The sequence below is a fragment of the Phaethon aethereus genome (assembly GCF_964289735.1).
Source record: "Phaethon aethereus genome assembly, chromosome: 12".
NCBI lineage: Eukaryota > Metazoa > Chordata > Aves > Phaethontiformes > Phaethontidae > Phaethon > Phaethon aethereus.
Window position 1 is genome coordinate 1084470 of NC_138588.1, and position 23548 is coordinate 1108017.

Genomic DNA, 23548 nt, shown 5'->3' on the forward strand with positions numbered 1-23548 from the left:
GCCACGCCGCTCCCACACACACACCCCCCCCCCCCCCCAGGCGGCCTTTAAAATGAGGAAGTCCCGCCCCCTGTTCCGCCTGGTGATTGGCCGCGGCGCCCGCGCGGGTGGGCGGCGGTTGGCTGCGACTTTCGGGTGGGCGGGGTGGCGGGCTAGGGGTGCCGCGGCAGGCGGGGGCCGGCGCGTCCCGGCCGTGGCGGCGGCGGGTGCGCGTCGCGGGGCCGGTGCTGCGCCCGCCCGCCCGGGGCCGCGCCATGAAGAGCCTCAAGTCCCGCCTGAAGAAGCACGAAGCGGTCATCGGGGGCAGCGCAGTGGGTGCACGGCAGCGCTGGGCTGGGGGGAGGGAGAGGCCCCCCCGCCCCCCAGGGGGCGGGGTGCCTGCGCTGACGGGCTGAGGGCCCGGGGGGTCCTGTGAGGGTTGCCGGGCTGTGGCGCTCCGGGAGCCGGGCCCTCTGCGTTCCCTGGGTATGGAGCGGTGGGGCGGGCGGTGGGCATGCAGCTCCACGGGGAGGTGGGCTGGGGCAGCGGGCTGTGGGTGTAGGGTGGGCTCTGCTCTGCTGGGGCTTAAGGCAGGGGGCTGAGGGGTGGGGTCTGGGGACTCCGGGGGGCGACGGGGGGCAGGAGGGGCTGTGGGCCTGTGGGGTGCCGGGGGTGAGAGGAGGAGAAGGGGCCGGGCTGCTGGGCATTGCATGGGGGCAGAGAGCGTGGCAGAGCCGGGGTAACCTGGGTCAGTGGGAGGCGAGCTTTCGGGGCCCGGTGAGGAGCCTTGGCAGCCGGGGGAGCTGGGCTGCAGGGCGTTGAGGACGTGCTGGACGAGCGGGGGTCCCTCGGGGTGTGGGTGTAGGGGCACGAGGGCCGGCAGGGAGCCTCCGGGCAGGCCTGTGCCCGGGGAGGGGGCGCAGCAAGACAGGGTCTGCGGGCGCGGCGTGGGGGAACGCGGGAGGAGAATACGTCCTGCGGCCGGCTCGGGCTGCCCTGGGTGAACTGCAGCTCGGGAAGCGAGCGTGTGAACGCCTGTTACCTCTGCCTTCGGTTTTGCTCTCTGGCCCCAGCAAAAATTAACACCTTGGGTGTTTTTGTGGGTTTTGTGGGTTTTTTGGGTTTTTTTTTTTTTTTTCTCCTTCGTAAGACCCTTGGGAGCCTCTGCTGAGCTCTGGCCGGCAGCCTGCCCTGGGGCTTGCTGAGATTCGTGTGCAGGGCATTGTCGGTAGCTCGTTCGACATTAGTAATTTCTGTGGGAAAATCGGAGCACTTATCCCAGTGCACAGAAGGAGGATTTGCTTAGAAAGTGGACAAAAAGCTTTCAAGGTGGCTAGTGCCTTGATGCAGTTGTGATTTATCGTCCAGTCTGGGAATACTGGGCCTGGGGGAGTTGCAACTTCTGGAAATGAGGCTCCTTTGTGATGGTGCAGTTGTCTGTGTCTTGGTCTCTATGGTTTCCAAAATTTAGGCTACTGTTAACTGGCTTTAAATGACCGTATTGGTTTTAATTTTTACTTCATTAATCTCTGCAGATGACTTTTGATGAGGGAGGTCTTTGTAACAGAAGAAAGCTATATTCGGAAATTTCGTTGTGGGGCAAATCATCTTTAATTATGACCACTCAGTAAATGCTTCCCTGGGAGTCTACTGTGGCAGTGGCACTCCTAAGCTTGTTCCTGTTTCCCTGTGCCGATATGCTAAACTTGCCGCAGGCTACATGGAGTAGCGGAAAAGGGCAGGTTAATACAATACGCTGACTTTTATCAGTCGTCTTTTAAGATATTAGCTATCTCTAAAATACTCCTGCACATTTGTCTTGGATCTGAAGCTATTACTTGAAAATAATAGCTCATTTGAAAGATATGTAGATACTCAGGCTTGTAAACTGCTGACCAAACTCATCTGACAAAATGACAGCTCTGTGTGGAAGTGCATCACTGTGCTGAACATTTCACTGTGCAAAGGAGTGATTCAGAAGTCTGTTATGATAATTTGTAATGTGTAGGCTGGCACTGGTTTGTTATTCATTAGTCATTCTATACTTTAGAACTGTTTGTTATTTCAAAGTAAGCCTACAATAATTAAATTTAAACACTTACAGCATCCATATTTGTTTTTGAATAGATAGGGAAATTTTTCACTTCCATAGGCGAGGCGAAGGCTCAACAAGGCTTCCTTTCAAAGTAGGTTTGAGCAGTCTTAATACTTCTAGGAGCTGAAGTTATTCTAAAATACATGAATGGAAGTTACTTTCAGGGAGAGCCTTCAAAAACTGGGATTTGTACTCATGATGTACTTATTTCCACTGTTTATTAATATTTTGGTGACGTGATCACTCCACTGGCTAATGAAACACCAACTTAAAACCTTCTGTACGGGAGCGGGAATTCATCTGCATGGGTGGATGTTAACAGCGAGGCCAAAGCGGGGGATGCTTGGGTAAAGCCGGTGTCTAACAGCAGGGAAGTGGGTGGGAATCCTGCCAGCATGAGCTTTATGGATCCTGCTTGAAACGAGTGTAAAAGAGCTGCCTGTTTCAGAAACTTCATCCCTCTCTCCTGTCTCCACCCTGTGCTATTTCCTGGGGGGTGGAGAGAAACTTAATCCCTTCATCATGCTTCTGAAAACTTTCCTCCAGGTTAAGGTGATAGTTACATGCCCTCAGTCTTCTGAGGGTCATCTTTTGGAAGTGGCTTTATTACCTGTCTTGTGATGGAGGGAAACCATGAAAAGCAGCAGAAAGTAAAAATGATAGTTACTACCAATTTCACAGTTATCCAGAACGTTGTGTCTGAAAATGGAATTACCTGGTTTTGCCAACTCCAGCTGGCTGATGGTGCTTGGAAAATAATCTGAGCAGTCTCTTCAGTAACTTCACTGCTCTGTATAGTGAGACAAGTGCTTGTCATTTGCAGTAGTGTAGGCTGGAGGCTTTAATACCGGATTTTGTGGAGCACGAAGCCTTGAGGGCATGCTCCTTGCTTTCAGTCAGAGATGGAGCGTCATTCACCGACATTTACAAGATAGATTTTAATCAATGTAGTCAATCGTACTGAGGTGACCACAGCAGCATGCACTGCTAGTATTTCTGAGACCCCAAAATACGGGCTGATATTAGAAGTGTATGTTTGTGATCTAGTTTGTGTTTAGGAAGTGTATTCTTCCAGTGAAGTTAGAAATTCTGTCTGGAGCTGTGTGTACAAGAAGCAAATATGAAATATTCACTGGTTGTTTTTTCTGGAGAAGATGGTTGGGGAAAGATCGGTTTATCGTTCTACAACGTTGGTTTTGTTTCAGACTTTTGCTAATTGACTTTCACTGCTGAGATTCCAGCTGTTGGCCTCTGCGCGGGTGGGGAAGGGTTGCATACTTCTTTAATGCTTGGGAAATAGCTGTGGAGGTGTTCTGTTAAATTTGAGGTGCATTATTAATGTGGGGATTTTAACCTTGCTGTCTGTTGACGAGGTCTGGAATTTAGGGAAGGTGGCTTCTGAACTGCTTGTGGACAATGGCCACTCTCTGTGAAACTGGGGCTCTTGGTAGTGCTTTGAGCACAGCTGAAGCTGTATTGCCGAGCGGTGGCAGGTCTGTGTCTCGAGTTGTTTGCATCCTAAGTTATGACATCAAAGGCAGAGCTGATATGAGGTACGCACGCGCTTCAGGAACCGGCAGCACTGCCCGGAGCACCTGCAAGTAATGAGAATGAGCAGGTTTAAAACCATGTGTAAACTTCTACCGAGCCTTTCTCCTCTGGGAAAAGTGATGTTGGATTTTTTAAATTAAGAGAAACTGAACATCACGCATAATCAGCAGAAACCATTGTGCAAGAAACAAAGGTAGGCATCTGACCACTTGGCCTGGTGTGATGATCTGTTATTATTAAATTAATATCCAAACAAGTTCTATAGTTAGTGACAGCTGAACTTGTTTAAGGTTGTGTTAACACTTTTCTCCTGTGGAGACTGCCCAGTTCTGTTAAATGGGTGACTCTTCCTCGGTGTAAGGAATGGAACTTTGTGGGTTGACCCAATACACACAAAACAACTACTACTACTGCCCTGTCAGCAGCAGCGAGGGGAGGTACCACCTCTTGTTCTGATCTGACCCCTTTTATTAAGGGAATGGAAGAATACTGTTTGTTGTCTGAATTTGCTAATTAATCAGCAACACTGTATCTTTGTATGTACAGCAGAATAACTTCGTTAAAAACTATTTGTAGCACCAGTGTGCCGTGGAAGGAACACTAATAACTGGAAGAATGAAGTAACAAATAAATGTTTGGTAACCTAATTTTAACCAAAGATTCAAGATCACTTTTGTGTTGAATGTCTTAAAAGAAAAAACTCGTGCTGCTGGTGGCATGCAGCAGTTTGCAAACGAACCAGATTTTCATGGCATTTTGTCCCGACTGCTCTGTGCAAAGACAAAACGGTTTTTGTCAGCTCTGCGGAGCACAATGCTATGGCCTATCAGCAGAATTTTTCCGGCATTGCTGCTGTTGGCCAGAGCAAAGTTACTCTTCCCTCTCCCCTACCTCCCTCGAGTCTGCTGTGGGCAACCTAAGGTGACTTTACAATGCCATCTTCAGGCAACATGGCCAAGAATCAACAGCACTATAATATTCAAATGTCAAATCCTAGACTGACTGGTTATTCTTTAGAGTATGTTTGGGTTCCAGGAAGCTTTATTAAGGCTTGTGCTAATGTGTGTGTGGTCCTTGGGGCGGGGGTAGCCCAACCAACTTTGATTCATTTGCATTTAGTTAAATAGAATTAGATGCTTGTTCGTGTTGAAGAAACACGAGATTAGTCAAGACGGACAATTTGTGGTTCAGCAAAAGCTTTGTGGTGCAGCCTGTTTACAGGTGCATTGTAATTTTCAGGCTCCTTAAAAAGGAGTGTGTATCAATGCTTTATAATTTTGGAATGTAGCAACTGAAAATGTTTTAAAAATTGGAAGTACAGCGAGTGTCTGTGTGCAAGTTAAATATCCTTAGCTGATTTGCAGACATAATTATGCAGATAAGGCTGTATCTGTTTTAAGTTCATCTGACCTTTTGCTTAGATAAAACTTATGTAGTACTTTGTCAGTATTTAAATATTAATATTTATCAGCAAGCAAATGCTTAGAACATCTGAGAGACTGATATTGTCTCCATGTTTTCATTACTTAATGGTGACCAAGCAGGATCAAGTCACACTAATATGGTATTCCTATCTCCATGCATACGTGCTTGAGGCTGCTTCCTTGCATGATGAATGTGACTGTAACAGTCATGTCGTGTTTCATCACTCCCTAATATTTTCTGATGCTTTGTTACTAATAAATGGAAGTACACAAATCAATAGGTCCTTGCCTGAGAGCTTGTGACTTCAAACTAATGGTTTGCCCCGAGTCCTGAGGAAAGCAGTGTGATACGCAGCTTTTAATGGCAGGCAAAGGCAGCTGGACTCTGACCTTGCTGCTGCTCTCCCCCCATTTAAAGGGAAAATACTTCCTCCGGGGCACACTAATTGCTGGCCAGTTGTGGGGGCGAAGCTGGACTGCAGCAGGACTGAGGCTTCCAGGGCTCCCCATTATTTTTGTGGTGAGAGCTGTGACGCTCTTGTTGCTGTAAAAGGCTGTAATGTTCTTTTGATGTGTGTAAATCTGACCCCAGTTACCATAAAATGTACTTAACAGACTGTTTTAAAATGCAGCTGCAAAAACACTGGTTTGTTTCCGCAGTGCATAAGTAGTTCTGATTACTTTTATTAGTGTCCAAGTTGATCTGGATCTCAGGCCTGAGAATTTGAGGATGTTTTATCAATAAAGTGCTTTTGAGTTGTATGTTGGCAATGAGACATGAGGAAGTTGTGTTTAAATACAAAAATTATTTTTTTTTTTGTTTTAGCAGACTTTGCATCCTTCAGGAGCTGTATGCAGAGTTCTTTGACACTTCCACTCTATCTTGTGTGCTGTTGTAGTTGATGCCGGTGGCTTTTCCTGCTACCCCAGCCACGTGGAAAAGGGAAACTGGCTATGCTGTTAGGTACATGTCACTCCTATTTGACACAGATTTAGAGCCATAATGATGGTTTTGAGAGGACTATTTGACATGTCACAGATAGCTAGAATTAGATTTGAATATGTTTCTTGATACTTAATAATTTGATCTTGATGGGGTATGCTAACTTACAGTAGGAAGGAAAATGCCTTAAGAATAGGGTAAAATCAGGAATGTTTGATGAAGTTTTAGATGGTTCCTTTTTGTTAGGAGACTATTACCTGTATTAATTCCAGCAGGCAGTTACGTATAAACAAGCTGTGCCACAGCACAACTGTTAATAGGAATTCTTGACATGAGCATTTTGAGAGCAGCGCAAAACCAGAGTGGTCCTAGGAAGCTGTTATTTTTGATCACTGTTTAGACTAAGCCTCGTCCACTCTGTAGCATTCAGTAATTTTCCATAGGTGGACGAATAGCAGTAAATGAGGTGATAACATGCTGCATGTGGGAACCTGCTGGGTGAAACAACAACCCTGTGTTCAAGCTGTGTCTGTTCTTCCCTTATGTGGACCAAACAGTACATCTTACTTTGGCAGTTTTAAATTCCAAAACATTCGTATGTGAATACAGACATATCCTGATAAGCAAGATATGCTTATAAAATATAAAATGCCATTTTTTCCCTCCCGTTGAGCTAAGCCTTTCCCAAACCTGTTATCTGCAGTATTTTCTAGGCAACTGCAGATAAGCCAAAGTCTGCAAGATAGATGGGTGTTAGCTCACGTGCATCTGTACTGTAGGGGGAAGCTACAACAGGTGTGTATCTTTAAAAAAATAGTTTCAGTAGTCTAACCTATCATTTCGTCAGTCTGTGCAGCTTTTAAATAAATCAAAAGCAATTGTCATATTATGCCATATAAAATTGCAGGGTGTGCCTGTTCAGACGTTAGTTTTGATCACAAAGGTACTCTGACCTCCGTAGAAAGAGCAGGAAAATTAAATGCGCGGGCTGATAGATGTGCCGAGCCTGCCCTTCTCATCTGTCCTTGGCTTATGTGACACACGTACACTTTTCAAGTAACTTTGTTTTGTCAGTGAGTGTTTGCCCTTCTCTGCAGGAAAACCCCATGAGCCCTAAACTGGAAAAATTAATATCTTGGCCAATCTTGGTCACTAAAATTAATAAATCTCAGTCTCCTTGAGAATTATTCTATCTAATGGACTTCACAGACTTCAGAAACTGTAGTTTTAGAACTATTTCTATAAACGTATGATGTTAGTGTTTTTGTCTAGATAACTTTTAGTACCATTCATATATTTGTGAGCACTTGCTGTGAGTGGTCATGGCTGCGTTTTAGCAGAGCTCTTTGCTCTCAGTGTGTGTTACCTGCTTATGTCACCCACTAATGGCATTAGAGGAGGATGTGTCCCGTTTGGCTTTTTCCATTAATAGGATTATCTGCCTAGCCCAGCAGTGATGACGAGCTGTGTTCGCTTTCACAGGTTTGTGTCAGCTTTCAGGCTGAAAGGTTTAAGAACGGCTTTGATTTACAACAGGTATTTCTGAAATGAGTTAGATGACTGCTAAAGATTGTCCGTGTTTTATTTAAATATGCTGTTTATTTATGTAGCTGCTGTTCTGTAGCTATTTAGGCAAAATAGTTTAGAGACTCTGGATGAGCAGTTCCCAGTTCAGGTGGAAGTTTCCTGAAAAATACTTCTATTTCAGCAACAAGTTAACTTGTTACCATTGGTTTCACTGCAATATTAAGACCAGTATTTCTTGTGCCCCTGGCCCTGTATTGTCCTTTTAAAAAGGTCAGTGCATTCTCAAATGGGAGTTGTACCGCATACGTTTGAGGACGATCTCTTCTTGTGGACCTTTTGGTGGCATGAAGTCTTGAAAGTTCCCTTCCGGCTGCTAGAATTTCACGCTGGAGAGTATTTGGGTTGGGAAAAACCTCAGCAGAAGAGCTGCTGGGATTAAAGGGTTATGTATTGCTTTCCAAAGGCCTTCAGGGTTGGGATCTTCATTTGTCTGTCCTGTTTGGGTCCCTATAACCCCAGTATTATTCTCTCCTCTTGTGTCACGGGATCACTAATAATGCACTTTCTTGCTCAGAGTTCCTCAGTGGGCGCGCTTGGGTGGGTGGTGGGATGTGCAGTTATACTGTGCATGGCTTCAGGGACTCCACCTGCTTTGTTTTTTTGCTTGAGAGGGAGAAGATGCCCAGTAGCTTCAAGCTTCCCTAAGTATGGTGCTATGTTTATTGATACATGTATATCCTATAACAATAATAAACTTTAAACATGAACTTTGCTAGTTGCTTCTCAGGTTGTCAGCAGTGTACAATACATACATTTTTTGTAGCCTGTCAGAACTACCCTTGCTGATAGCACCCTATAGCTTTCATTGCCAGCAATGGTGTGCACTTTCCCCTGCCCTCAGTAACGAGAACATCTTGTCTTGCTTTGCTTGGAAACGTGAGAGTAATTAGTCTGGGTACCAAATATGCCTTGAGTATAAATACCGCTAGAGGCCATCATTAATGCTCTTGCTGCGCTCTACTTTAAATACTTAATTGTAATGATGGATGAGGAACAGGCTTGTTTTTGGAGGCTATAGTTCCGAAGAGTTTACAGGAAACTTTGAACTATGCTGTATACACTTCTCGGTAAACAACCGAGAGTGGTGATACTCTTTATCTGCTGCCTGAATCAGTGCTGGCTGAGAGTATTGCGGCATACAGCATCGGAGGACGTAGTAATGTTATGTGATGGTCCAAATATCTACAAGATGAAAACTGCAGATAGGTAAAGTAGCTTGACTTCTGATCTGCTAAATATCTGCTAAGTTAAGGGGTTTTGAGTTCAGAGAGAATAGAAGTAGATAATTGTTCATGCAACATGTAGTTAGTTGTACAGTCCCTTACCAAAGGGTGTTGAGGATGCTAAAAGCTTACCTGGGCTTGAAGAAAAACTGTGTAAGTTAATAGAGCAATTAATTCAGAATTAAGCATGTAGGTAGAATCCCTCTAGCCCAGGAAGTTTAAATCACCGGTTGAAAGCAAGGAGAGCTTTTGGAAAAGCACTCTGTGCTTGTTCAGTTTATGGTCTTTTTCTGAGCGTGGTGGTGCATACGCCTATCTCTGCACCACTCCTGAAGGCGTTGCAATACCGGATGGATGTACAGAGTGCGTGCAGATACCTAATGTATATGCTCAGTGTAAAACCCTTAAACTGAGACCACACCACGTATAAGCTGATGGGAACAAGTATGGCGTTTGATCCTAGCCAGATGGTGGAGATGGGATATTCCCTTACCTCTGGAGACCTGGAGTTGGAAAGAATTCCTGCCAGGCTGAGCTTAGGGAAAACTGGTGCTCTGTGTTACCAGTAAATGTGCAATATTGGCCTTAGCTAGGCATCTGTGGTATGTTTGGCAACTTGGCACCTCCAGAGATCTGCACTGCTGGTGTATCTGATGGCGGTCTTTGTTCTGAAAAACCAAATCTGAATTAGGTTCCAGACATCGGTTATACTGAAAGAATGCAACACAAGCACACTTCATTAGTGTCTACCCTTCAAGCTCTCTGAGATTCAGCTGCCTTGGAAAACAATTTAATCGGTGTGAGTTTGTAGCCAGGCTGTGTTTACTAAAGCTGCTCAGTGCTGATGGAGCCATGAAAGCTGTGTTTCCCAAGACCGGCTGTCTGAGCTGGGCAGGAGTGGGGATTGCAGTTTAGCAATCCTAAATCTTGTGATCGAGACTGTCTTGGGAGGATTTTCAGCATAAAGGGACTGCAGGATGAGTGCAGCTCACGAGTCATGAGGAATGTTTGCAGGCAGATAAAAATGGGAGACAAGAGAAACCTTTGGGATAAATCAAAGATTGTTTACCTGGAATGCATAGTCTTACCTACATGGTTTCTCACCAGACTGATTTAAGTGGGGTTTTTTTGTTCTTGCTGTTGCTTGTGAAGTGTATTTATTTTTCCCCAAAATGTCATTTTTAGCTGGAGGAGACAGACTTGGTTCTGGTCAGAGGACAACTTGAGATGGCATAGTCGTTCTGGTAATCACTGCATGTTTTTGGAGTGGCTTTGTCATGTGGACACTAATTGCAGAGAAGTCTCAGAAGGTTCTTCCGAGAAGCACATTAGTGCTACGAGGCAAAGGGCTGGTGCTCACAGCAAGTGATGTGAAGTAGTTTAGAAGTTACTGGGAAAGAGTGAATTTGTGCAAATATGAGTGAGTGACTTTTAAAGTCTCTTTCCTGAGAAGACCCATTTATTAGGTTATTTGCACTCTCTTGTGTGTATCCTCCAGGGTGTGTGTGTATGTGATTTTTTTCTGGCTACACACCATGTTTCTCTTCTGCAGACAAAACAGTGCATTGCTCGTCATGTTGACCTAGTCCTCTAAATATAGCACTCAGGAGATCTCCGTTTAAATTTAAAACTTGTGAGAGTCTGCGTCTTCCTTGCTGTTAATCATTATGCTGTCTATTTAATGTTTTGACAGCCTCTGTGACTCCTCTCATTTAACATGTTGGGAGACAGACTGGCAGCAGCAGTAAGCTGAAACCAGGTTCTATTCAGAATGGATTTCATCACTGTAAAAGGAGATTTTTTTTTTTTACTGCAGAGGCATGTGTGTTTTCTAATTTAAAATCAGTTACATTTCTGTCAAAATAGGATCATGCATTCCATCTGCTCTGCAGTTGTAACTGTCTGAAGTCTGATCGTGAGTCTGGTTTCAGCTTTGTGGTGTGGTGGAATGGGAAAAAATTACTCCTGCGAGTATTTCAGTCCTGTGTTATTAGTGGTGATAAGTATGACCTTCGTTAATGTCAGTGGACAGTTAATTTGACTAACTTGTTTGTTATTTTAAAGAGAGTGTTTGCATGTCTGCAGAACATAACAACCCTGTAGTAAAGTTTCATGCATGCTTGTCTAGTTAGTTAACCTTAAATCTAAAATGTGTTACTCAGGGCATGAGCATGTAGAGAATGTATTAATAGCTATTGCTTTCTATCGCTTGGCTATCAAGTACAGGATTATCAGAAAATAGATCTGGGCTGATGAGACTGTCTACGTATTGTTTACAAGGTATTTCGGATCTGGCAATATTTACTTGCGAGCCTGAGCCACTCTGGCAGTCTGTCCCAAAGCCAGCAGCAGCTCTGGGAAGGTTTTCTTGGGGCTGGCTGGGTCGGGACGGACTGGGCAGGCGGCTGGGCAGCCTCTGGCTGGGGGTAGCCCATTTTTTTTTTTTGAGTTATGAAGTCTGAAGATGATCCTGAAGATGGAGAAAATATACTTGGGGATCCAAGCTAAGTGAAGGATGGAGCAAAATGAATTCAGGGCAGTGGAAAGAATACATTTCTTGAAGCAGCCTGTTTGAACTCTGGCTTGGTACTTTGCGAGCAGTTTGTAACTTGATGCGAGATAAACCGATTGCTTCTGGCAGCAAGAAGCTGCGAGTTCTATGATGACTTGTTGGTTTTCTTGTGCAGCTAAAGACACAGTAGGTATCTTAGATTTCATATCAATGGTGGTAGTTTACAAATGCAAAAATGTGAAAGATTGAATTTTGTAAATGTTTTGTAACTGTTCCTCTTAATTAATGTGAGTTACATCTGTCTTTAATGACTCTTCCTGTGAGGAATTCTCTGTAAATTCTAAATGCTCAGGTCACAATATTTGGTTTAGTACATCATAAGTAAATTGTATCTGCTTCCTAAGTGTTACAAGCAAAGAAAAAAAAATATTAAGATGATAGTAACTTAAAAAACAATAATGTTGTTAATCAGATGACTTATGAAAATAGGAGGAAAGAATGGCTGGTGAAGGGTTTTCTAAAGATGTGAGTTTGTGCTAGCAAGTATAAGCTGCAAATATGAAAGTCAGCAATCTATATCCAGTTGCAAATGTGGAGGATGTGATCGCTTTGCTCTAAGGATGTAAAATGTGTTATATGCAAAAGAATTTAGAGGGCACGGAGCTTGATGCTATGTATGTATAGTTTCTAAGGTATTTAAAAATAAAACATAATACTTGCATAATAAGGTACTTGGAGCTGAGGAGACTTTGCGAAGCTGCGGAGGAATACTGTCTCTCCCCCGGCAGTGCCCACAGCTTTTGCTGAGAACAGTAACGTCGCCAACGAGAAGACTTCATTATGCCAACCATGCTGGCTTGGCTTTTAAGCTAACGGGTGTTTTAATCGATTGACAGTTGGTACTGCACTTTGGCAGGGCAACACTACTGGGTGTAATTTCATTAGTTGTCTATTTGTATTACTTCAGGTTGCTTTTAACAAGTATTGTACTAAATAAGCAATTGCTAGGACTCTGATTACAGTAACCTTGTTTATATTGTGAGAATGGGGAATAAAGATGATAATGATTACAACTTCTTTATAGAAATCATTGTAGGGTGGTGGCTGTGGGTTTTTTCTGCTTTGTGTCTCCTCCTTTACCTAGCCAGCCCTGGCTCTGGTGCGAGGTGAGACCTCGCTGGCTGCAGCTCCGGGCTCTGACCACTGTGGGAGCTGGCTGGTTGGCATTGGCACTCTCCGTTGTGGATCTTCCAGACTTCTATTACAGTAAATCTTGGAAAACTTTGGTCTTTGCTGGTAAAACAGTCGTAAGGGGACGAGAGTTCTGTTGTGATAAAATGTAACTTTTTTTAACATGAAGATTAGGTAGCTTTTGGGTTTTTTCTGTTACTGTTCTTCTTGCTCTCACGTGAAGACCGCAAAGACTTCTGCGCAGTGGGTTCGGCGCTTTAAGGAGGCGGAGGAGCGTGTTGTGATGAACCCAACGTGAAGGATACGGGACTGATAGGCTGCCTCCTCGCTGCAAGGAACAGCTACTCTTTGGCTGCTCTGTTTTGGAAATTATTAGGTTTACCAGTTTTAATGGTCTTTATTCAGTGAGATGTGGAACTTCTGACCCACAGTGATAACTAACTGCATGCACCTACAGGCTGCTTATGTCTCACTGTTATCAGTAAATTCTTTTGCTGTGTAGAGTTAGATTTGAATATAGTGTTCCTTTATAGGCCTTTTTCTTCTGTTAAAAGCTGCTTGAATATCAAGTCATCAGTGTCCAGCTTGGCCATGAGACTTCTGTCACAGAACAGAATTTCCAAAAAGGTGTAAAGCAATTCAGAAAGGATGGTTTAGGCTGCAAAGAGAACAAACTCTGTGTTTTGGGGTGGGATGCTTGGCCTGTGGTCTGAAATTCTAAATTCGAGTCAACAAGGGAAAAGTGGGGGGTGATGAATGCCTGAGTCTGAATGCATGGTGGTCTATTTTTAATTGACTTGTACTTCCTTTGCGCTCTACATTGCTTTGGTAATTGTGGGGAATTTAAAGTTACAAACTTTTAATTTCTTTCTTCTACAGGTCAGTAGATGTTAATCTCTTGAATATCACACTTAGCTAAATTTTGGCCCTTTGTACAGCCTGACACAGGAAAAACTGTCCTGTCGTGTATTTTTAGCGCATCCATTTGATGTTAAAATCTGAAAATGGCTCGGGACATAGTGGAGCTGGTTTGGATCTATTGTTAAGAATGGCCAAATTCAGTGAGTTGAATTAGTACGTACGTGTCCGTGCTGATGTCACGTGTGTACCTACGTGGACTTGCAGCGTTTCAGCATTCGGTTTCGGACAGTGCAGCATTGGGGTACGGCCCGCTCTCGTATCGGATCCACTGCCGGCCCCTGCTGTGTGCTTGTGCCTTTCCCTGTAGCCTGGCTGCCGGCGGACCAGGTCAGCGAGCCGGTTCGATGGCAGGTCTCTCTCTGGACGTCTTCTCACGGGTCAGCTTGTTGGGCGGCTGCCGGGTGAGCGTGCCGTGCTGGCCCGAGGCACGCGGGAGGGCGGCAGGGGAGGGATGCTGTTCTTGGCCATAGCCTGTGGTTGTGTGGGGTGGGAAGCAGAGTCCAACTCTGCAGCCCTGCGAGCGGATGAAAGAACGGTTTGAGGAAAAGCCACTTGTATGAGTTGGTAAGGTGAAAATAGGGTCTCTGCTTTTTGCTTTTCTGATGTTCTTTCATGAATTTTAGTTATGCAGTGCAACTTTTGGTAAAGCTGGAAAGCTCAGCTGTTCTTGATAAATGTGAACTTGCTTTAGAGAGGGTTAAATTTAGTACATATTTCATGTGTTGCTGACTGCTGAATTGATGAAAACTGAAGTCTGCTGTTGATTGCATCTCATAAATGTCCTGTTCAAATATCTCTCGAAGCTTAGTCTCACCTGTTGAGTTCTCTGGTACCTTTCCTACATAAGGGCTGGTGGAGGGGAAAATTGAAGCAGCTGTGTCTTATCTGCCCGCTTCCTTATGAAACAATTTTTTATGAATACTGAAAAGCTTGTACTGGAGATGATTACTTAGATTGGAAGCTGTTAGCAGTACTCTTTTAGGGTCTCTTACTTGCAATTCCTCACTTATCTGTTCCTTTGTGTTGCATCTTGTTTGTTAATTTTTAAGTTTTGAGACCTGGACAGATATTTAATATATATAGAAATGAAACACTTGATTGTTTTGTGTAGTCTATTACAAGTTAAATGATTGACAATAAAGATGAACAAGAAAACCTCCAGTTTTCACATAATTAATGGAGTTAATTGACTTTCCAATGCAAGAACAGTTGATGTGCCTTCCCTAAAGGGCATGAGACTAAGAAGAGACAGCTTTTCAGATATATAGGTGCTGCAGAGAAGGAGCAGGGGAGTTCTTGATGTTCATAGTGGAGAGGTTAAAATGCGGCATTAGGTAAAATGTTCTCTGATACGATTAATGAAAGACTGAACTGCAGGGCTCCTTGGACACTCTACCCCTTTCAGTGGAGCTTTTGAGAGTTAGATGAGTACCAGGACAATGGTGCAAGAGCTATAGTTGATCTTGCGTGGGGTTCCTTGACTGCATGGCTTCTGAAGTCCCTTCTAGACACACTGCAATATTTTTAGAGGTATTAACAAGTTGCTCTTGTATAAAGCAGGTATGTGTACAAGTACACGTGCTAGCCCTTCCTTTGTTGTGTGAAGCCCTTAGTTCATCACAGCCCTGTGTAGCAGTTTTTCGTGTTTGTTAGTCAACTACTGGTGTTGGGGGAAGAGACACTTACTGGTTTTGGTCAGGATCGAAGTATCTATGATGAGAGAAGAGAAAGCAAAGGTGCAGGGAAAAGATAGCTGTCCTGGCAGCCTCATGTGGCAGAGAGAGGGGCCAGAAGGAGATGTCTAAAGACAGCCTAATAAGAGAAACTGTCTGAAAACTTTATTTGAAAATGAGGATAGGGAACTACTGTGTGTGGCTTTAGTTTTAGTCCTATTACACAGAACAAAGAATGATGAGGAAAACCGAAGAGGTTTGATCCTACAGGTCACCTTTAGGACCAAACTGACTTAACCAGACTGTCTCAGAGCACTGTACATTCAGAGCTAACAGCCCCATTGAAATGCTACAGTGATGTTATACCTAAATAACTCTAAACATCTTAACAGGTACAACTTTATCTGTAAACGAAGATGGTTTCTGTTGTATCTCCCCAGTGGAAGTTCCTTTAGTAGATTGGTGGTGTACCATAAGCTCACTTGCTTTTCTAATTCTCTTATGCAGCTGAACACAGACTGGAACAAGTATGATGACAGGTTAATGAAAGCAGCTGAAAGGGGTGATGTGGAAAAGGTTTCATCAATCCTTGCCAAAAAAGGAGTCAGTCCCACTAAACTGGATGTGGAAGGTAGATCTGCGTAAGTAACTTCCAATACTATAGTAATGGTGTTGAGAAGCTACTGAAACTTACTCAATCCTAAATCTGTTCTAAAAACTCCTTAATATATAAATCTATGTGATACATCATGTTAGACTCTAGCCTCGTCTAAACTATCAGATAGCCAGAATGTCAAATTCTTATAAACAATCTTTACTTCAAAGTGAGGATCAGTATTTAAATACTTGCTCTTGCCAGATTTTAATGTTAAAGTGGAAAGCATATTGTTTTTTACCTGGCTCACTAATTCAAGGTAAAGAATGATTACTTCTCCAAAAAGTCATCTTGTTCCTTTTAAAGTAAAATCTGCAAAACTCTTAACTGGCTTTGGATGCTGTCCAAAGCTGAACTTGTACTGTATACTGCTTTCAGTATACAGCAGCTGTTTGCTTTGACTTTCCTGATTAATATTACTAGTTTTGTGTAGATAACAGCTGTGCTTAAGCAAGGTATTATCTATTTTTAGATTCCATGTTGTGGCGTCAAAGGGAAACCTGGATTGCTTGAACACCATCCTTATTCACGGAGTTGATATCACAGCCACTGATGCTGCAGGTAGGCTTCCTCAACTCTCCAAGAGCAACTTGGAAAAGTTCTCAGCTTGGTTTTTATTTTGGAAAGGGATTAAGCTATGGTTCAGCTTAATCCATGTTCTTCCTTTCCATGGATTTTCCCTGTGGTTGGCAAAAATAACTTACCTGTGTGACTTGTTGCTGAACTTAGAGAAAGTGGTCATGTCCAGTAATGTAAGTTCATGAGTGTGTCCCTGACATGCAGCAGAACTTGTGAACTTTGTCTTTGTGCTGCTGTAACTGTATATGTAGTCTGCTCCAGTGGGGAGATCGGTACTTCTGGTTGAGAGTAACAGTATAAGAATGGTTTTAAATGAATTAGTGTTCACTTAATATTTCAGTGTATTTCATGGAGACTTGTAAGTATTGTATACGACAAGGATTAGAATTAAATGATATAGTAGGTGTTCATGCACCCGTACTGAGCCCTCAAAACTTCAGAATGTCTCTGTGCTACCTTCTTGATTTGCAACTATGAGACCAGAGTTTATGTGAAAGTGTTATGAAAAGGGTAATTAAAAATAGGTGCTAATTTTGCCTCAGATTGCTTACCTCCTAATTTAAACATGCTTAACAAATATTGCTGTGTTTTCAACTTCATTGCAGAAATAATCTAGCTTCCTTTTATGACAGATTTTTTTTTAAAATGCTTATGTCGAGTCATTTGCAGTATTTTGAGATTAATTTCGCTCTTCATGAACTTGAATCCTTGGTTGCAGTTTGTCTAAAACAAGGAAAGATTTTTTTTTTTTTAGCAAGTATTGAAGTATATATGTGATGACTTAATTACAGTACTAGCAGAAATAAGGGGGGAAAAAGCAACCATTGTATCTAAAATGATGTGGATGTTGATCTAAGCTGTCTCTTGTGAAATCAGTCTAGCAGTCTAATGACACAAGTGTATCTTGATGTTGCGTACATCTAACACACGAGCAGTAATGAAGCATGTGGAATTATAAAGCAGGTTTTTGAGATGAAATAAACTGTGCTAATGTTTTAGTGAAGTATAAATTAATTTCTTACAAATTAGCGTTATGTGACTAGTACTAGACTTTGAGAAAAAGCATAGGTGTGTTGAGTTTGTGTGGTATTTCTAAATGGATGTTCAGGATCTCTTTTGAATTGATGTTGATTTTTATTTTTAGGTAGAAACGCATTGCACCTAGCTGCAAAATATGGACATGCTTTATGTTTGCAGAAGCTGTTGCAGGTACTGAAAAATACAACTTGTCTGTTATGTTTTTCTTCTTTGAAGAAAAAAGATGCTCTTAAATATACTGACTTGTAATTGGGAATGCCACTTACCTCTCTTTTTTTTTTTTAAATTACATTCTTATTTTTAAAAATAAAACTGTCATGGGGAAAAGACCTTTTCATATGTAACAACAGGTTGTGGCTGAGAGTGCTAAAATAAAGAAAATAAACATCTTTTCCTCTCTTCACATAGGCAATCAAATAAAGTTGTAGCTTCTACCTCTTAAAGAAAATGGAGTTGAGTGCCCTTTAAAGAGTAGTGCTCTTTTTCTGAATGCATCTACATTTAGGAACAGTAACACTGAAAGGTCTGCTCAAATGTAGTATGTTCTTCAAAAGATGGGCACTTATATCCAGTAATCTTTCATTAATGAAACAATATTGGGTGGTTGTCTTGGGTTTGTGTGATATTTTTTTCTCCATTTATTCCTGGGGTCAGTTTATGCTCATTTGAATTTTTTTTAACTTCTAATGGGTTCTCTTCATCTTCTGCTTACTTGACATATGTGTCTGCATGCAGATATAAATGGTACCATCATCTGTGGCGTGCCAGAACTAGCAGTGATACTAGTAGTGAAGGAGTAATGACAAGTGGTGGAGAATCTTAGCTGTAGTAAATGAACATTTGAAAGTGTATGTGAAAAGCCTGTGATGAATTGCGCATGTTCTTTGCATGGTCTTAATTTACTTCTACAAATTTTGACCAATGTTTAGAATACTGAAGTGCACATACCCATAGCTTTTTTCTTTTCATGTATGTCAGTATATTTGTAAACTACAAACTTTTCTTAAATCACTTCTTATTGTTTGAATTAAAACCTCAAAAGATTTCATGTTTTGTAAGTACAATCTGAATCCTAATTGATAACCAGGGTTACTTATTTTAACAGTACAACTGTCCAACGGAGAACGTGGATCTTCAAGGAAGAACTGCTCTTCATGATGCAGGTAAAGGTTTTGCTTTTCTAGTAACTGTAGTATGAAATCTACATTTAATTAATGGATTAATTTTCAGATGGGCCAAATGCTTCTCTTTTAATTTTGGTGACTGCAGTAAGAGAAAATGTTTTATGTTGTCCTGACATTTGTCATCAATAACAAACTTATTAAGACTTAGCAGAGGTTCTAGGTCTGAAAGTCTCTTCTGATGCTCATTAATTGTCTAATAAAATCGTAAGCAGGTATAACGAGCAGTGTTGCTCTAAATGATGTTCGTAGGTTCAGATACCTTTACTTTGGATTGCCTGAGTCCTCATTATGCTTTGTGGTGTCTTGAACAGTAGTTTTTGATTTCTTTCATGTGCTTTTGAGATGGTTGCGAGAGAACTAAGTCATAGAGCCTTGCCATGCTTTAACTTAGTTGCATGAATTTTTGTGAAACAAAAACACCCAAGGAAGTGTTTGAGGTTTCATGGGGGCTGTTTTCAGCAGTGGAACTTGCTCTTTCTTTTTTTTTTTTCTTGAAAGCTATGTCAGACTGTTCCTCTAGCATACAACTACTGTGTGATCATGGGGCCTCGGTGAACTCAAAAGACGGAGTAAGTTGCTGCTTATAGCTCTCTCCTGTACAAAACCCTATTGGAGTTCTTGTGCTTTCTCTGCTTTCTTGCCCTTTGCTTATTTATTTCCCCTTCCTCTTTTCAGGATGGGAGGACACCACTAGTGCTGGCCACTCAGATGTGTCGTCCCGCAGTTTGTCAACTTCTGATAGACAGAAGAGCGGATGTTAATGCCAGGGACAAACAAAACAGGTAAGGCATGCAGAGGGTTGTCAGAATGCCTGCTGACATTTAAAGGGTAGAAAGCTGTCCCTTGGCTTTCAGGATACAGAACAAATATGCTAAATTCAGTAGAAGAGAACCTGGGATTTAGTTCAGAAGTAGGTGTGCCAATTCAATAATGCAGATAAGCATGGCTTTTTTTTATTCCTTGTTCTTGCATATAAAATACATATAGGCTTGTTACTGACAGCAGAGAAACTGCAGGTGGTTGTTTTAAGGGTTTGTTTGTCTAAAGCTGCATCTTGCACCCTTTGGGGTCAATATGCAAAATGGATCATGACAAAAGCGGTACTCTGTCAAGTACTCAAGTACTCCCCATAGGAGCTCCAAAGGGACCTAAAGGCCTTGAAATGTTTGTTTCTATATTCATGGAAGAAGGTCAGGGGAGAAATTTTCCATTTGTAGCTGCTGCTTCTTCCAGTTATTTCTTGGAGCATGACTTGCGTGGTGGCCAAAGGACATGAGGCTGCTGTGGGACGAAGCCTGGGTAGTTGCATGTTCTGAGGCTGGAAAGTGTTTGTAAGGCATTGCCAGGGCTCCCAAGCACTTGCCCCTCACCGAACTTTGTCTAAACTTCTGGTCTTGTGTTTGTTGTGTCTATTGAGACTTCTATCTAAATAGAAAAGAAGTGAAGAGCTAAAGTTTTCAAAACACTGGGTGGCTCTCTCAAAGGCAGTAGGCTGATGCTGGGTTTCATAAAAATACTGTTATGGTGTTTGTTCGCTTTTTAACAAATATTTAAACATTGACTAAATGACTTTTTAAAGCTTAGTTTCCTGTCTAGATAGAGGAAAGATTCCTTGACTCAAGTTTCCATGTTTAGACATAAGTGTATGAGGGATTATTTCTGTAAGTGATTGCTCCATTGAAGCGTGAGACCCCTGAGTGTCTGAATGCCATCTTTCTCCCCATCCTCAGGACTGCCTTAATGTTAGGCTGTGAATACGGCTGCAAGGATGCAGTAGAAGTTTTGCTCAAAAATGGTGCGGATGTTAGTTTGACTGATGGCCTTGGTCATGACTGTGCTTACTATGCCAGAATTGGTGACAATATTGATATTTTGGCTTTAATAAAAGCTGCTGTTGAGGACTCCAGCAAAGGTATGAAGAACATAGCTATAACAGTTGCTGTTATTCTTTCATTTGAATTGTGTATCTTCCCACTGCTATGTCTTCAGGAACGGTTTTTTGGAGGGCAGCTGTAGCCTTTTGAACAGAAAGGTGGTAAACTGCCTGTTTGGGAGGGGAAAGAAGATTTTTGGGTTTTGTTTGTTTTTACTAAAGCTTTTAAGGTTAATGCAGGCTCTGGTGCTTTGAGGTATTAACATTGCCGAACCTGGCATCACAGTATTAATCATAGGAGTTATTTAGCCTTATTTATAGAAAGACTTCGTACTTGAGAATGCTGCCATATCTGATTAACTGGGGTGGTGGTGAATCTATTTCTTGAAATGTCCTCCCAAGATCGAGACTTGATAGAATTAGCTGAACGTGTTGCATGAGTCTGAAATGCATTTTTTAACTTCCTATTTTTGTGGTGCCTTTTTAGCAAGAGATAGCATGAAGAAAGGGCAGCCTGAACAAAAGGTAAGGCAGTATGTCGCTGGTATTGTTGAGAGGATGATTAAGATTGTGCTATGATGCAAAACTAGTTCAGTATTTTTTGAATTCTTAATTTACTACGTAGCTGAGAAGATTCTCTCTGTAATCAGATGGGGCCTCTTTTTATTTGAAAAATATTTGACGTGCATATTCAGGATTAGAGTTTTGAAGAGCATCCCATTTACTGTCTGGATGAGACCATGACAGATTGCTTCATAGTCGGAGGCCACTCAGAATGGGAATGTTGGTAGTATTGCCCCCAGTGGAAGCTGAAATGGAGGCTGAGAGCAGCCCGCTGTCCCCAGAAATGGATGTCCGCAGAACACAGCTGGAATATACATCGCTGCTTTACTCTTGTACTAACAGATTACTAATATGTCACAGAAGTGGAATCGGCTGCATGTGCAGGAGGACGTGAACGTCAAGCTGTATCAGAAGGAACATAATGCGCAGGTAAGCAAGAAGGATTTCTGTGACTTGCCTGTTCCCACATGCATAATGAACCAGACATGCTAAAGACATGATGTCCTTGTAAGTAAGCATTAGCAATTCCATTAAGAAAGGTCATATATTGCTGTTTACTTAAAACTTAATTGCATGATTGTGTAATGTGGCAGTTATGCAGATAAGTGGTAAACTTTTTCATGAAAAAACACTTGTTTGTGTAATAAGCAGTTGCAAGTCCCTTCATGTCTTAACTTTTCCTATCTCTTAACCTTCTGTCTACTACTTTTGCCTGCAGTAAAATCATAGGGTCGCAAACCAGGAAGACTCATTTTTTTAACATTCTTGAGAGATGTGTGATTAAGTGTCTTGCTAACAATAAACTGTCTAATTGTTCTATTAACCAGTATTAATTTTCTCATCTCATTACTATGTCATTACAGTTTTCAAAAAGGTAAACAACGTTTTAAGCTATGGGGAACAAACCACTGAGAAATTGAGGCCTTCGTTCTGAAATGCTTTGTAATAAAAGGATAAAGATCTCTAAATGCAACTTCTCTGGTTTGAGCTAAAGTAGTTACCACAGTTAAGAAGGCGATTATCAGGCAAGAGTTAAACATGCTTTATTGTTTGCATGTGAGCACTGGACTGATCGACAGCGCAAAGACCTGTAATTTTCACATGTTGGGTTTATTATATGTTACGAAGGTGATTCTTGTGGCTGCTGGAACAGTTAGCACATTTAAAAGTGGCTATGCTTCATGCTGGTGAGGCTTTTTCATTACACCTTTGGCTGCAGTGATTATGTTTCAGGAACTGCTTTAACATTAGTTATTTTTACTTGTTAACAGACAGCAGATAAGCAGCCTCTTGAGTACTGTCAGCATTGAATGTAATCTTACTCTGCGCATACTTTCAAAACCGGTACGAGAACGAGCCACCTAGAGCCAAAAACCTTGAAGACTCTGGAGCTTTTGCACTTATGTAAAACTTCAGAATGAAACAGACCTGGAGTAAGGCCACAAAGTCATTAGGGGACTTGTTAGGCAAGGCTTGGTGTCTTTAATGACTGTTAAAGTATTGGTTCAGATTCTTTAGTTTTCCCAATCTGTGTGTAGTGTGGTGGGGGTTTTTTGTTTTTGGCTTTTTTTTTAATTTTACTTTTAACTTACTTTTTAAGGAATTGGAGTTAGAAAATCAAGATTTGAAAGATCGAATGAGAGAAGTACAAGAGGAGCAAAGGATGCTGTTGGATAGAATTAGTGGGCTACAACTACAGTTGAATGAGGTAAACCTAGTATTGGAATAATCTGACTTGAAAGCTGTAATAACCCACTGGCGCTGACAGTGAAGGCTGGTAGAAGTAGAAAGGAAAGCACATGTAGTTAGGATGAGGTCTTCACTGCTTTCCCGTGAATTATTTCTACATGTGTCGCTGTCATTTTCTTCTACTGCAAAAGTGTTTAGTCTTGTAATATTCAAGATGTGAGGAGACATGCTACAATGCCATTCACTGATACTCATACATTTGAGCAATAACACTCATGGCTATGCTTTGCAATGTAACATGAACCATGAGGTGTTCTGGTGTGTTGTAATTTGGAGAGTAAACTTCATCTGCACAATTAAATGTAGGTGTTGCGTGTCAGTACTTTATTATAGCTACTGCTTATTTTCCAGCTGTTACTGTAAGTGAAAAGACAGATAAAAATTTTCAATTGGCAAAAAACAGAAACAAGGGTTTTCAGCAGAGAATTTCTCACTCAAATTTGAAACCCTGTTTTAAAAAAGTCTCTCTTAGGGGTCTAAATGACCAGTACAATTGAGGAAGACAATAAAAACAGGATGTTTTTCTTTATGGAGGCTCACATTTGTTCCTTCACTGTATTTTTGCAGAGGTACATTTAAGAAGTGTATGCAGCTTCCCCTAAATGTAGCACATGGATAGAAAGAATATTTCTTCTTGTAATTGTTGGCTTGTCTGAACTTCTCTCTTAGGCATTGCTTTTATAAAACAACAAACAAAACCCACAAACTCCTTAATACTCACTTTCCAAAATGAGCAAACTTCTACTGAAAAACTGTACTCTCCTGCCTCAGAAGTGTATAATCTAGATAATTGAAAAGGTACTCCGG

At 41.9% G+C, this 23548-nt stretch overlaps 1 protein-coding gene across 1 annotated transcript in view; it reads left to right on the forward strand.

Moving 5' to 3' along the window:
- Window positions 1–254: 254 nt before the first annotated feature.
- Window positions 255–23548, forward strand: part of UACA (uveal autoantigen with coiled-coil domains and ankyrin repeats) — a gene marked incomplete at both ends in the record, with an annotated part of 32023 nt that continues 8729 nt past the window's right edge. Inside the window, 11 exons of the mRNA XM_082004866.1 lie at window positions 255–311; window positions 15607–15740; window positions 16227–16315; window positions 17478–17542; window positions 18477–18534; window positions 19054–19124; window positions 19231–19337; window positions 20286–20467; window positions 20916–20953; window positions 21335–21421; window positions 22593–22700. Of these exons, the coding sequence (XP_081860992.1) occupies window positions 255–311; window positions 15607–15740; window positions 16227–16315; window positions 17478–17542; window positions 18477–18534; window positions 19054–19124; window positions 19231–19337; window positions 20286–20467; window positions 20916–20953; window positions 21335–21421; window positions 22593–22700 (996 nt within the window). The remainder of the gene's footprint in view (window positions 312–15606; window positions 15741–16226; window positions 16316–17477; window positions 17543–18476; window positions 18535–19053; window positions 19125–19230; window positions 19338–20285; window positions 20468–20915; window positions 20954–21334; window positions 21422–22592; window positions 22701–23548) is intronic.